At 36.9% G+C, this 15,646-nt stretch overlaps 1 protein-coding gene across 3 annotated transcripts in view; it reads right to left on the bottom strand.

Moving 5' to 3' along the window:
- Positions 1–15,646, bottom strand: part of PCSK5 (proprotein convertase subtilisin/kexin type 5) — a 260,747-nt gene that overhangs the window by 107,765 nt on the left and 137,336 nt on the right. For all 3 annotated transcript variants that reach the window (XM_086480272.1, XM_086480271.1, XM_086480273.1), the window contains exons 9-10: positions 14,187–14,287; positions 4,136–4,239 (exon numbers count right to left, since the gene is read on the bottom strand). In XM_086480272.1, coding sequence (XP_086336398.1) covers positions 4,136–4,239; positions 14,187–14,287 — 205 coding nt within the window. The remainder of the gene's footprint in view (positions 1–4,135; positions 4,240–14,186; positions 14,288–15,646) is intronic.

The following is a 15,646-nucleotide window of genomic DNA, read 5'->3' on the forward strand; positions in this document are numbered from 1 at the left end:
GGTATTTCTGGTAAGGAAACGCTGCCTCGAGCCAACACAGCCCTGGGAGTGTGAGAGAAACAAGTCACATGTGAGATAGCTTGCAATTGTCCATGTTTGTCAACAAGTTGAACAAGAAACTTGCCAACAGCATTCTAAGTTTTCTACCTGAAAATATCAGCTTAATCTTTCAAGCACAAAAAATCATTAGTCTAGCATGCATAGGATATGGTCTTCCTCATTTCCGCAAAGACTAATGCACCTTCATGTGTTCGTGTCAGATTGCCAGCTACCCAGAAGTGGGATATTACAACAGTCAAACTCAAAGCTTATGTTTCACTTGCTCCATGCACCATCTGTATGTGCATTAGGGGTGGGAAGGAATTGATATTGGCTGCTAACAGCAGGCGAAAGTGTCAGCTAGCATCTGTAAGATTGGGAGGTCTTTTGATAGATGAACAGCTTTGATTGGTTGACATAACCATTCACAAGTGCTTGCTATTTTTTAGAAGTCTTATGCCAGCTTCTAGCAATGATTTAAAAATATAAAATTACTGAAAATATGCAGCAGAGTGTTTATGAATAGTTTATTTGTCTTCTCTGAAATGTACACGTTTTCTTGCTGGTCTCTGAATTTGTGCCTGGTTACTGGTCATCCTGCAGTAATTTAAATCTGGCCAATCCAGGTCTCTTGTCTAGGAGCACAGATATGCTCATCTCTTTCTCAATCCCGGACTGGTAATGCTCTGCTCACAACAAGAATAATAACTACTTTTATTAAATGCTGTAATTAAGCAATTATATTAAAAGGTCATAAAACTTTAAGTGACCAATTATCTCCAGTGGAAGCAGAAGATACTTTGGCCAATCTAAAGGGATGCAACATAACTTCGGTAGTCTGTTACTCCCTGGCAAATGAGATGACTTTCTGTTTCTGTACGAAGATTACCTCACTGGGCCTAGGAATGGCCTGAAAATGCAAAAAGGTGGCTAGAGTTTTGATACCCTTTTATCTTTCAGTAGTATTTTATTTCACTATACTGAAGTGTTATTGTCTACACTTTAAAGCCAGGAAGAGTGAAGGATATTCTCTAAAAATCTCCCTGAAAATTAACAATATTCCTTCCCTGAGAATGCTGTTTCCCCACAGACATTTGGAGCCTCACTTACAGATAAATAATTCTTCATATGATTTGATCACAGTTCTTAAAACTGCAGTGTTTCATACTCTATCTTTCAACCTAGAGACAAATCTGCATTAATGCAGCATTCCCTTTTTACAAATGCAGTTGCATGCTCTTTCGTTGACCAAACAACTGACAGAACAAGGAGCCTTTGCATATCAAACTGCCATAGCAAAAGCAGATCAACATTTTTGATACCGTCACAACACCAGATGTTCTCTAGTATTTTTCCATATATTCATTTAATTAACTGCTTTAATTATAAAAAAACCCCTCTGATATTGAAGCAAAATTGAGCATAACGTATCTCTTTATCTAGTGACAAATTATATGTTCAACTGACTAACCAGAGAATATCCCAAAATGAGTATGCAAGCCTTTCTGTTTGAGACTATCAGGTAATAAGTCCCTGAGGAAACATGATGGATGACAACAAAACAACCATAAAAATTTTACGAAGCAAAAATCTTGTCCATTCCTGAGTTAATTCTCATGCATTTAACGAATGCTCTTTACTTGCCAGAAAATTAAACAAATAATGGGCACTGCTTCAGCAAATCACTAGCTGGCTCAACCGTTTTTCATGAATTAATCTTTCTTTTTATGAATGTAAGACAGAAAAAAAGAGGAGATCTTGCAACCAATAATGACATCTGTGAGCTCCTTCTGTGTGTTCTGCAACGGTAAAACACTGCCAGTCAGTATAGTGCAGGCAGGGTTGCCATGCAGCCCAGCAAAACAGCCCCCTGAAAACGTATGCTGACCTACTTTCAACTACCAGCTCTTGCTGACCCTTTGTTGAGTGAGAGGTTCTTCCAAGTTTTTGTTGTTTTCACCCTTTCAGTTCTAATTTCTAAAGGAGCAAGCCTGTCTCTCTCTTTCACCTCATTTTCTTCCTTCTTCTCTACCATGCATGAAAGAAAGGCAGATTGTTTCTTGTGACTATCTTTGCTTTAGTTAATTTATTAAAATAAAAATCTTCCACTCCTTGCCTTGTTAAGAACATGCTGTGGAAGAAATGTGGATCTTGCCATCAACAAAATTATGATACAACTCCTCAGGAAAATCAGTCTGATCAGAGTCATTCATCTATGAAAAATCATACTTTAATTGTTACTCTTGGCAACAGTGAAGGATAATAAGTGTAATATTATACTAAACATTGCCACGTGCAATAGTAAAAAACCTGTTTCAGTCTTGCCAGAAGCGGTGTGCAAACCTTCTTTTGAATTCAGGTTTGGATGTAGTTATTTAATCTAAATCTTTTGCTTCTCCTTCTTCCAAAACCAACAGAGGTTTAAAGAAAGCTGAATTTTTATTGGAACCATTTGCTCAGCCTAAGTTGCCAAAATAATTTAGTTAAAACTAGTGCTTTTATTTGGGTTAAGGTTGATTCCTGAGCTCCACAGAGGTCAAGGCACTTAGTTTGTCTTCGTCTTTTTCAATTCTACCATACAGTCTACAGCAGAGCTCTGCCAGCTCAAGTTGTATTTCCTGAATCCCAGCCCCCTAGTTGAGTTTATCTGTGTTTGTGACTTTGCACAAGTGGAAGAGAAACCCTTATTCAGCCCTTATTCTCACTATTTATCTGCTATAATGCATAGAAAAATGTGTGGCTCCAAGGATTCAGAATAGGCAGGCTTCAGTGGTACAACAGTGCAAGTCTTGCTGCCAGTGCTGCTGCTGCTGGTGTGTTAGTGTAACCTCTCCTTTGATAATGAGTGACAGCTGCTGTGAAATGCCTCACAGGGTGTTTGCTTCTCTTGGACAACAAATGGAAAAACATAAAAATATAGAATTATGGAAGTGAGTTACGGAAAAAAAAATGCTCTACTTTATGCTACTTGAAAAGCATTGTTTGAACTACAGATAGCTCAAACAAAATGATAATACAGTCACAATCTCCTGCCAAAACTTTTTAAATCCTGGGAAATGTTTCACAGTAACAAATACTATAATGTTATTGCAATTAAGGAAGTATCCATTTCTCACTATGTATGTGTTTTGTGTGTGGGCATGTAAATGCGACCAAACTGGGCTCTTTAATGTCAGAACCTTCATGTGATGAGGGGGCTCAAGTCAAATACCCAGTTCTAAATCTATCCTCTGTAGTTAGAGTCTGGTTGGGATCCCAAAATACAAGGTTTCTTTTGGTTTTGTTTCTATTCCATTGCAGCAGAAATGTCATAGGTCAGAATGGCATATTAAAGATGCTTTATGGTAGCAGTGCCTTGATCTGAAATAGATTACAGCTAGGCTTCAGTTTTAATGTGAAACCAGGGTAAAGATTTGATGATTCTTATATATTGCATTCTTTTCTTAGGAGATCCTAGCACAAACCCGTTCAAATCTCATCTTAAAAGACATATTGCAGTCTTGGGTGGAATTCTTATGAAAAGAGAACCAGAAACAAGCTATTCTCGGGTTTTCTTCAGATGCAATCCAAACTGAAAGCAGTAAGAATGTAGTGAAGGGTAATCAGAAGCCAATTTGTGTTGATATACAACATGGTATGGATTCAAGGTCCATTTTTCACCCATGCTGAAAATATATACCTTATTTAATGGCACAAATGTTTATCTCTGCTTGCATTGCAAAAGAGAAAAATGTTAAAAAAGATGTAGCTTTAATATAAATTACAAGAATATATGAAATTTTAGAAACCTACATGACAGCTGACTGCATAGTATGATTTCTGTCCCATTAAAAGTCCTCACAGCTCAAGATTTGATTTTATTCTAAATCTGACAGAAATCTTAAATATAAATGGAATAAATCATATAAAACAGAATTTTGAAAATACTGTTTTGTCATTTTTAATCAAAATTGTCAAAAATTCTGAATGAGAACATGGTCTGAATCTAGAAATTACTACAAAAACTAGGGTCAAACAAACCTTTGAGATTATTTCTTCTTCAAAAATATCAAATAAGATGTTTCCTCTAATAGCAAAGAAGAAAGGAAGCTCTCACCTTTATAACCAGCTGCATTGGTTTTCCAGTCGTTAGCATTCAGATGTCCTGCACGTGAAGTCCGGACAATAATATGCTGTATGTCTCTCCAGGTCAGAAAGGGACTATGAATAAGGGGAAAACGAAGTCACAGATCAGACACAATTGACTAGAATTTAGGGATACAAGGTCACGTAAGCTAAAAAGCATCCAAAACAAACCGGCCCTAATTCCTCTTCTCTGTTTTGCTTTGCTCCATTCAAAAGAACGTGTCCTAATTTTACAGAATTATTACATGAAATTATTTATACAGCTGGGAGGTTTGCATTAAGCAGACTATAATGATATATGGTAATATTCTATTATATAAAACTTAAGGGAAGATGAAGGAGTACATGTCATACAGAGGCAATTTATATGACCACCAACTACAGTATGTTATCCACCTTCACCAGTGCAAAGGAAAAAAAAAAGGAAAATATTTGCTTCCTGAAAAGCTCTACTAAATCTTACAAACTGTGTGCTCAAGCTGGCAATTCCTTCAGACTTTCAGCTCCTATGGAAGCTATTTCAGGTTGTTTCTGTTGTTATTTGTATATAACCTCCGGCCTTGGAATTCACTGAGGGTCTATGTGTATTCTTCAAGAAGACCAAGCAGCCAGCACTGAATCTGAATACTTGCAGATCAAGTGCCTGATTGCACAGATATGTATTGCTTTAAGGGACTCCTAAGAACCTATCCACTGTTAATGTGAAAGAAGACGCCATTTGCATCCTAACTATGACATTAATATCCATTTATCTTGTAGGACTACAGCAAATCTTTAGGGATTATAGTTTTCTTCTTTCTCTTAGATCCACCCCAAGTTAATTTCTTTTCTTAGAAGATTATCTAAACGTGTATGGCCATCATCAGGGAATTTTTTCTTTCTGCTTTCAATTTCTCAGTTTTTCTATCATTCTATACAAAACTGCAGTTTAGTAGAGGGAATGTTCAACTGAGCCATTAAATAATGGAGAGGAAAAAAGTATTGCGGTGCAGAACACCAGTCACTCAGTATCATTCTCAGAGCATCATTATCTGCCTCTACCACACACACCGGCACAACTCCATTCAGGTGTCATGATGAAGACAGGTAAGAATTAAGTTTACCAGACCTAGCAGTGAATGTCTACACTGTCCAGGACTAGGCAGTCATTGAAAACCTGGGAAACCTTTGTTCAGTTCCTTAACTCATGCTCTTGTGTCTCTCAGACCAAGAAGCCACTTGGTCCAGAAGAAAAGTGACTTATTCTTGGGCTCTGCTTCCCCTTGCAGGTAGAAACTACACTAAGCAACAGCCATAAGAGTGTGTGGAAGGTCAACCTGTGGGTGACTGTGAGTGAGTCACTTTCTGGGGTGAGTGGGGCATTCACATCACATGGAGTGACTCTACACTCTTAAATAGATACATAGTCAAGTTACTAAAAATTTCGATGAAAAATTTCTTTGGGAAGCAGACACAAGGTAAACATGCAGAAATATCTCATTCTCCTCTAAGTCTCCCTGACAGGGGAAGATACAGAAAAATCTCACTCATCTCTCTGATGTGCATGAATTAATGTTATGTGGATTTGCAACCCGCACATATTGTTTCACATCTACCAGTACTTGTTTTGTCAAAAGAATATCTTTTAGGAATGCTTGAATAGTCAGTGCTTTACAGTGCTTAAATACGGAAGTAGAATCCTGCTTATCCTGTGAGCTGAAATCAAGCTATTAGGAAGCAATCAGTGATAAGCTATTAAAAACCAAATGATTTCTTTTTCATTCAAGATGCATCAATTTAGATTTTCAGGTGACAAATTTCAGCTTCCACAAGCTGCAGCTTTAGGAGAAGGCAGTAGGGACACAGAAGTTATTGCAAACCCACAGTAAACTTGTTTACAGAAAAACTTGATCCTAGTCTATCCTCTGTGTGCATGCAGACATATATTCAAGGGTATTAACCAATGGAAATCACCTGTGTTGGTGGAATTACTGAAAATGAAAACAAATTTCAGAACCATGGTCCATAATTCCATACAGGAGAGAAACACTTGGGACATACAGGACATTCACTCACCATATAACTCCATAACTTTCATAAACAAAAATCATGGCAGATCTTAAAAACTGAGCTATCCACTGTTGTATCTTCCATCCTTGTCTAATCATAAAAAGTAATGTAAGAACTTCTCGGGCAGAAAACTTTGATCAAAGGTCTGATTTCCAGGGCACCACATGGTACGTAGTTAAATCAGTCTGTCTCTTATGCAACCTCCAATTTACTAGTTTACTGTATAATTCATGAGATTTTTATGTTTTCTTCTCAAGGAATGGCAGTTTGGGCATATTTATATCTAAGAGATTTAATAGCATTAGAACAATATTCAAACCAATTTCTGTAACCTACTATAAGACCCTCACTATACTAAGAATTGAGCTATTGCCAGTTGAAGTTTTCTGTCTACAGTAGACAACTCCTTTGAAACAAAATAGGCTTACAATTGTTTGCCCACAATTTTTTTCAGTAACTTCAGCAAAAAAAAAAAACCAAAACAAAAAACCCACAAAAAACTGGAATTATGTCAAAATAGCAGTTCATTTGGAGAAAGAAGAGGGATTTTTTAATTTTGTTTTGTTTTTTAAACAAGATAGTCCAGCAGCCAATTTTAAAGCATCTGGAAAAATCACAGAATTGGTCAAATATTTGTAAAACATGTCAAAATTGGATCCTAAGTGAGTAAACAGTTGTTTGCTAGCCATGTGGGCCCCAGATCCAGTCAAGATGTCACTGACATTAATTGATTTACCACTTGATTAATCTCAGAAGAATTAATGGCTAAACATCTTGAAATGAACAAATGCATTAATGAGGACAGTACTAACTCTGTTTGATAACGGATTGATTTCAAAAAATGGGCAATTTCCTTCCAGAATTTTTTTTTTCAATGTCTCATCTGAAATTGCCTTGGGATTACACATACCAGACAATACTCAAAATCAAACCAGAATGAGCAGAAGTGAGAACAATTACATACAAAAGTGTTTGTACAGCAGCCAAAAAATAGTGAATGTTGTGTCCTTAACCAATAGTTATACTTTAAGGTATATCCCTCTTCTTTCAGGCTTTTCAAAATGTTTATGAAACAAGGTAAATGAGAAAAAATGAAATAGGACAAATAAATTAAATTATATTACAGTAACATTCATTTGACATTAAACTGTGTTTTCAAGCAAGCTGCTTAGAAGTAGTAGATCATAATTTTTGGCCAAATCTGATTTCTACATTCCACAAGTAGTCTCCCTAGTGACAAGTGGTCTAATCCTGGAAATAGTAAAGAACTCAGGCTCTCTCCATTCGGATAATGATATTGTTCAGAATAAATAATTGCTGCAAGAGAGACAATTAGCAAAAATATCACTTAATGCAATAAACAAATAAGAGTGAAACTCTGGTTTGCTTTTTTTTTTTTTTTAGCAAAATTATATGGTTAGCAACATGAATAATGATGGCTACATTATCTTCATAGCCAGCAATTTGAATGTGACAAAGGTGGCCTATCTGAAAAAACATTTCTTGCCAAAACAGCAGAGTCTAATGAGAATTGCTGGAAGAATACACTAAAGTTTTCTCCAAAGAATCAAGGAAAAACACAGTATCACAGGATGGATTAAGAAGAGGATCACCATTCAATTTGGAAGTATCAAATAACCTTCTTTGGAAATCTTGGCTACAAGAGAACAGACATGGATAATTATTGCTATAAAAAGTCTCTTGTGCCCTAGACATCTTGTAAAGCAGTAGGAGATAATTTTCCTCACTAATTTCTGCATAACACCACCCTTAAGGGCTTTATGATAAATTTATAAACAAAACATAAGAAATAGTTGCCTGGTTTATTTACACATTCCCATCATTTACACATTCCCATCACTTACAAATCAGCCAAATTGTTCCCTGAGATCTACAACTCTACTACCTGTCCTAAGACTTCAATATATAGCCTCGTGGACAGGAATATTAGCTGAAGTGTCCTGATATTTGCTGTTTCACTGGACACACTGGATCTGTACATTTTAACAGTTACTAAGTAACTTCAGTATTTCACTCACATTTTAAACACGTTAATCTTAAACATCTCAAGCTCACAAATTCCACAATATCAGAATTTTCCATTCAAAGCTACAGCTTTTTGAACATCTTTTCAAGCTAATAGCATTTGCCTGTACAACATCATCTTTATCAGTTTATGTCTGCCTCTACCTTATGTCATTCAGTTGCTGCATATTCATGCAGCATCTCCATAGTATCTGCAATACTTCCTAGTCTCTTTGTAAGTCAGTGTTTGAAGGCTTTTGCATTGCCTACAACCATCTTTTGGATTATCTTCATATTGTTTTTTAGGGTAGAATACAGACAAGTAGTGATATAACATGACAGGAGGATAAGCAGCCATACATTCACCAGCAGTGGTGTTCTGCTGTATCTCTGCCAAATCTGCAGTGCACACAGTGGTGGCAGATTCCAGAGCCTACAGAATATAATTTTTTTCCCAGAGATAGAAAATCCTCAGCACCAAAAAGAAAATGATCAATGGCCCAACTGCAGGTTGATGGTGATGACTTTCTGAGGAGAAATCCCTTGCAAGAGAGGTACCTGAATCACATCCCTTATTTTGCCTTCCCCAAAGGAAGAATGAAACGGGACTGCCCAAAAGACATAAGTACAGTCTGTTGAGGGATAACAGTGTGGAAGCAACAGCAACAAAATTAGGTCAGTTGCCAATTTTAGAACCAGCTGTGACTGTGCATGTGGGGTTATCTCAGGTTAATGCAGACAGTTATGATTAGCATGGTACCCAGGCTATTGATTTGACCTATCTGCCAAGTCCAATGATACTGATAACTTCTAATATAGTTGAGCTATGACACTGTGGTGCAAGGAATCTCAAAAGAAAGACTGCAGGGAGACTGCAGTCCAGCAAGCTTGCTCCTGTTCCACCTTCCTCATTTTCTTCTCACTGCAAGAACACAGACAGGGAAAAGCAAGAAGGCTCCCTGCTCTCAAGGTGGACAGCCAGCAGCACCCCTAAGAGCAACTTCAGAGACAACTCTAAGCAGCCTCTAAAAGCTGAGCCTGGGGAGCAGTTGGAGAACCAAGAAACTACAGGGGATAGAGCTGCCAAACTCTTAAAACGCTCAACTGAGCACATGCCAACCGAGATTTTTGAAAAGCTTATAAAAGGCATTGCCCTGGCACCAGAACAATGACTATCCACTTGTTCTATTTCTAGCTGTTGCTCCAAAGCGCAGACACAGTAAAACTCAATGAAAAAGTTAAAAATGATCATAGTCAAACATTTTTTTTAACCTACACTCAGTTTAAGAAATGCCTGGATGGAATTTTCTTAAAACCTTTTTAAAGCAAGTTACATGGAAAATTTCAGACCGAACAATTACTCTTTGGCAAAGCTACATGTAACTGAAAACAGGGCCTTAAAATGGGAAACATTGGGCAACCTGAATTCAGGAAAGTACTTCCAAGTCAATCTCAATGTAAGAACTGAAACTGCATAAATGGTGCAGATAGTTAAAGCTCAAGAGAAACATAGATACTAAATTGAGCACTTATTTATGTTTATGTTTTCCAAATACTTCACCATTAAAAGCATTATTTTAAAACTACTTCAAAAATGCAAAGATTCACAAAAAGATTTCTAACTCACACACTCTAGCATTCCCTTTTACAACAGGCAGTCAATCAATGCAGCAAAAACCTAGCTAAAAGTAGTGGGCTTAAATGATAACCTCTGCTTCTCTTACGCTGAAAGCCTACATATAGAGGTCACTTGACAGCATTTCCATGGTTCGCCTCAACTGTCTCATCACCTTTAGCCTCTGACTGTATTTATGAACAAGCAAACCCCTCATAACTTTGATGACACAGAAATAAGTCATCTATATCCAAAACTGCCTCTTGCCAGAGAGAACACTTATTTTCTCCTTTCTGTAAGAAAATCAATCAATATGGGAAGTATTGTAAGTATCTGATCGGTTTTCAGAAACCCAAACTATCTTCCTCTGACACTCTTGGCTCCTTGCAACATGAATTCCATTTTCCTTTCATCTCAGTGATTACACTTGCCTTTTAGAAGAATGTTATGCATTGTCACTTTTCTGAATGGATCGTTGGCATCAGAAGTTACTGAAATTCTTTATCTCTTCCCAGCACTACCTTTTTCTAGCCTTGGTTTCATGCAACCAGAGACAAATGAAGTATAGCTTATGTGAAGAGAACCATGGAAGAAAACAGACTCTCTCCAAAGGTATACCACTGAGTATACCACACAGTAGAAACACAGCAGATTAATACTTCCATTTCAGGTGCTACCTCTTACTCACTAACTGCAGTTTATATACCACGGCTTGGAAAATATGCATTGGCTTGTAGATGGTAGAGCATGCAGTTCACTTGGGGATGTATAATGTATTCTTCTGTCAGCAACATAAGAATTTTTTTTTTTTCATTTGGCTTCTCCAAAGGAATGTGGCACAATTCCCACTGGAACAAATGTGGGCATAATCTCTTTCCTGACTGTGATTCACTCAAATGCCAAATTCAAACCTTTCATCAGCGAGAAAGGGTATTTCTGATACCAACAGCAGATGGTACTATGCAATGCAAATAATTTATTTTTAGTAAGAACATTGCTGTCTCTGCTGACTGATTCGATTATACTTTATATCCATAATTGCTGATTTACAATTGGCATAATTCAACATTATGTAATGACTAAGAAGTGCAATACACAAGCAAGCATTTATTCTTAGAGCCTGAAGAAAATACTAGATACACTGGTAACCATCAGATAAAACAATTAACTACTTGAATACCATAAGAAAACCACAGAATATGAAGATTAAGAGTAGTCTTTCTTTGTGTGACACTTGCTGCGTATCTACATTTCTGCATCATGCCCTCAGGGATTCCAAACAAGCAGGCTGAAACTCAATCACACTTCTTTGTTTCCTGAAGGAAAACATGCCACTTGATACTCAAATAGTGGACTGAAAACAAAAAAAAGATGTGTTCACGTTATTTGAAATTGGGGATGTAAGCAAACCACCATCCCAAAACAAAGAGTTGTCAGGATTTCAGGAGCAGATCCCAGTTGGAAAAACAACTGAGTGGAGGGTTCAAATCAGTAGGCAGGTAAGAGGTCCTCCATCAGCTATTTGCTAAGCTTACCATATGTGGCTTATCAAAGAAATGAAAGTGGCAGATTAGAGTGGAAATCTGCCTTGCTTATTTTCCATGAGTTTAATATATCTTTGCATGTGAGCTGAAGCAATCTCTTGGCTGTCCTAACTCATATCCAGTCCAGACTAGTGCTCTGTTCACCTCCTGATGTCTCCCAGGAACAGAACTTGGCTACTGGGAAAAACTGACCTCTTAAGCTCAAAACCCTTCCATGGTGTAATTTGTTGTGTTTTCTAGAACAAAGTGGAATGAAACTATTCATTATTGCAGACATATTCAAGAAGTGTTCAGGACAAAGTGCTCCAATATTTAAGCAGCTTGTTGTATGAAGAGCATAATTAACCTTGCAAAATCCCTTTCCAACTAGTCTTTCTAAAAAAATCTCATATAATAGTGCTATTAGCACAGGCACTAATGTGGAATCTAAGGAACAATCTATGTAAATGCAAACTCTGAATGCAAACTAGTACCAGTAAGCCCTTACGCTAAGCCACAATATCATGTGTCCTTTACATGCCATATATTTGTAAGTATTGGAGAAAATACTTAAGATGGCTTCAAAATTTCTTTTTGCATACTTTAATTCCTAGCATTTATTTAGGAACACCTAAATTGCAGGTATGGCTGGTAAAACATACAAGCTGAATTTTCAAATCAGATAAATAAACAAGAATTTCCATTAAGAAACCGGCTAAAATAATCTGAATAGATTTCATACAAACAAATCCCAGGCATTAAAATGGAATATGATATGGTCTTCTTGTAATATTAAAGGCCTTACTTCACAATCTATAACTTCACATGACCAAAGGTTTCTCCAACCCTAGGACTGGATTAATTTATGGGAAAAAAACAGCATGGGAAACCTGGAAATCTCCTGAGTTTCCTTTTTTTTTCTCCCCCTCTTTTTTTTTTTTTTTCTTTTTTCTTTCATAGCTTGTTCAGAAAACTGGTTGTATAGGAGGGAAAAGTTAGTGAATGGAATACAAATTAATAAAACCACATTTATGATATTATAATTCCTTTGGATCTATTCAAATACACAGGCTAAGATCTCGAAATAAGTAAGAATCCTCCATATACTGAAACTGAATAGAATCTGAAAGAAGGCAAAATCAATACATTTTCACCCTGAATCTCTTGTTAGCACCATGCAACAGAGTACTACAAATACAAAAAAGTGACTAGAATCTTTCGTCACTGTCATATTTTGTCTTCATTTGTCTCCACATATGAAGCTTTAATGGAGTCTTCTATTTGTTCCTATCATAGCAATTCTCAATTTGGAAAAACAATACCAGTCCATAGGGCCTAACATGGATTTCTTATTGATTCACAGAGATAAAATGTTACGTGAAGTAGAAGCTTCACAGTGTGTTTTAAGATGTCAAAATCAGCCATAGTTTGGTTGTTAAGTACTGTGTGCTATAACTTTTTGAAACTTTCAATTACAACAATCATTTGTTAGAAAATGCACACAAAATATCACATAAAATACAAAGCATAAATTACAGGCAACCTCCATTCATTAAGAAATAATTAGAAAACCTTCCAGCAGAGTGAAATTTATGCACACACAATTTTAGTTTTGAGTGAATTTAAGGGTTTTAAAATGGAGATTAAGAAGAGATTAAAAAGATTTTTTTAATACAATAGGATTATATTAACTTCTCAAGATACCTTTGTTTCTAATGACTGCATTAAGAAAACCTAATTATAATGATACCAGCGCTTCATTACTTGAGATTATGTCAGCTCTTCAATTACTAACTCTTATTCTCATGACTCACAGCAAATAAGTATTCTGTGTTGAATACTGGCCCATGGTTCTTCAAAAAAGCAACATTAAAGATGGAAACGTAATTCTGCTGCTATGAATTACATACAACTTGAAATGACTATAATGTGCAATTTTTTAAATTCCTTCAAAGGAACTGGCTGCCCCCAGAGGAAACTGGTTTTCTTCAGATTTTAATAGAATCGGCCTCCTAGCACTTAGAAACTTGATTTCAAGCAGGATTTGGTATGGAGCATTCCACCTTAGATCTGCAAATATTATCCAACACAGTGCAAAGTAATGCAAAAGGTTTTGAAATACAGATTTACCTGATAAATCTCCAGAATTTCTGCTGCTCCATAAAGTACATTAAAGATACGTATTAGACACAAATAACAAAATCCTGCATTTGAGAAAACGCTTGTAAGATGGAAACTAACTTTTCTGAGCTAAAGGTAAAAGGACTACAAAGCTACACTATCCATGGTTTTTACAGCTGAGTAATTTATCATACTAGAAAAAACAGACTTGTGTCAGCATGCAGAAGTTGAGAATTTTAGGGTTTCATACTGTATTAATTTCTGTTCATGGTAGCCTAACCTTCTCTCAAAATTTTCTTCAGTGTTCAAGAATGGCCACTGCTAAGAGGAGCCTGATGAATGCAAGAGGCATCCTACAGTAGCTTGCAAAGTACAACAGATCTGGGCAGCACTGTGAGGGTGCTTAAGACATTACAAGGATGCCACATATCATTTAGTGGAAAATACCTGTGCTCAACACTGTTTCAAGTTATTTCCACACTGAGTACTCTTGTCAATTCCACGGTGTCAGCTTGCCTGCATGTGAAATAAGCATGCAGTTCTTCCCTGCCCTTGGAAGAGTACTGTAAGTTACTACAACAAAGTTTCCAAAGCACTTTGAGATCCCTGGATAAAGGTGCTGGATGAGTGAGAAAGCTCTTTCTGTATGCTTAATTATTTATTTTTTCAGAGTGTAACTCAGATCTTACTTTGCTTCCAGTGCCAGTGCAATGATGCCTGCAGCCATAGGTGCAGAGGCTGAGGTTCCAGTGTGGCTGTCTGTGCAACGCTGCCTCAGGTCTGTGGTGATCTGGAAAAAATTGAATGCGTGAAATTTAGAACACAGCTTCAGAAATCAGAACAGGTTTCATTTGCTTGAATGAGTCGCATGTACGTGGACGGTATTTCCTTCTTTCATTGCAAGAAAAAAGAAAAAAAAGGTGTCTGAATACATGATGTTAGATGTTCTGAGCTTGAGGTCACTTGTGAACTTGGGGAAGTGTTCTCTGCATTGCACTGAAAATATGTTAATCTCCATTTTTTTTCATGGCATGATCAACAAAAAGACTTGTAAATTAGGAAAACATGCAGAGGGTTTTGAAACTGCACTTCTACTTGCATTTATAGAGCACTTTCCATCCAAGAATCTCAAAGTGCTTTACAAGCAAACAGGAATGAACTAAATCTTACAGTGCTCCCTATACACAGACTGGTTATGCCTATTTTAGAGACTATACAAGAGGTATGGAGGGGTTAATTAGGTTGCCTGAAGTCACACTGGAAGTATGTGACAGAATAGAACACAGTTCAGCTTATGCTAAGTACTGTGTTTAATCCTTCCTTCACGCCTTATGCAATAACTCACAAGAAATTGAGCAACATTTCAACAGAAAATCCTGATGTAATCACAAATTTGGCCTAGACATCACCAGCCAATTAGATATTTGCAGCTTTAAATTGTTACGGATGGATTAATTATATGCTGCCACATATCTTTACATGTAATCTAAGTGGATGTATGAACTGTAATGTGCAATACCAACTAGAGGCACGGTTTTCTACTGAGTGTTAGGATGTTCCTACTTCATAACGCGTTTTAGGCAGATTCTTTCTGTAAGACAGAAAAACATACATAAAATGTGTTTATTCTAAATTCTGCTTCTTTCAGGCCATGTTAATCTAAAGTGATCCTAATCTATTCTCTTCTTCCCAGAAAAAGTGGTTCCTAGCAAAGGCAAGGCAGTAGGGACAAGAAGTCACTAAGAAGCTCAAGAAAAACCCATACAGACTTGAGAATACGAACTAGCAGACAGCAGTCCACAGACCTCCATGAAGGTGGCAGAGTGAATGGCCTGTGATGCCAAACGCTATTCCCAGCATTTCAGGTGATCCCTGAGATTCAGTCACTATGAGACATAAAATAACTGCCTAATACTTCTTACACAGCTTCTTGCTTAAGTATACAAAATTATTGTGTCTCCATTTACTCTGATTCACTAGTATCATACTTCATTTGCAACATGGATATGGACAAAGATGGGAGAAGGATAGGATCAGAGGATTGAAAAATCATGAAAAAGCACAGGGCATTTGAAAATGCCTGTCTAGCTTTGAAACTGTAAGATATGCAAAGTATGATCTGAAAAAAACAGCCGCATCCAATCTGGGT

This window comes from Leptosomus discolor, chromosome Z (assembly GCF_034619465.1).
Source record: "Leptosomus discolor isolate bLepDis1 chromosome Z, bLepDis1.hap2, whole genome shotgun sequence".
Lineage (NCBI taxonomy): Eukaryota > Metazoa > Chordata > Aves > Leptosomiformes > Leptosomidae > Leptosomus > Leptosomus discolor.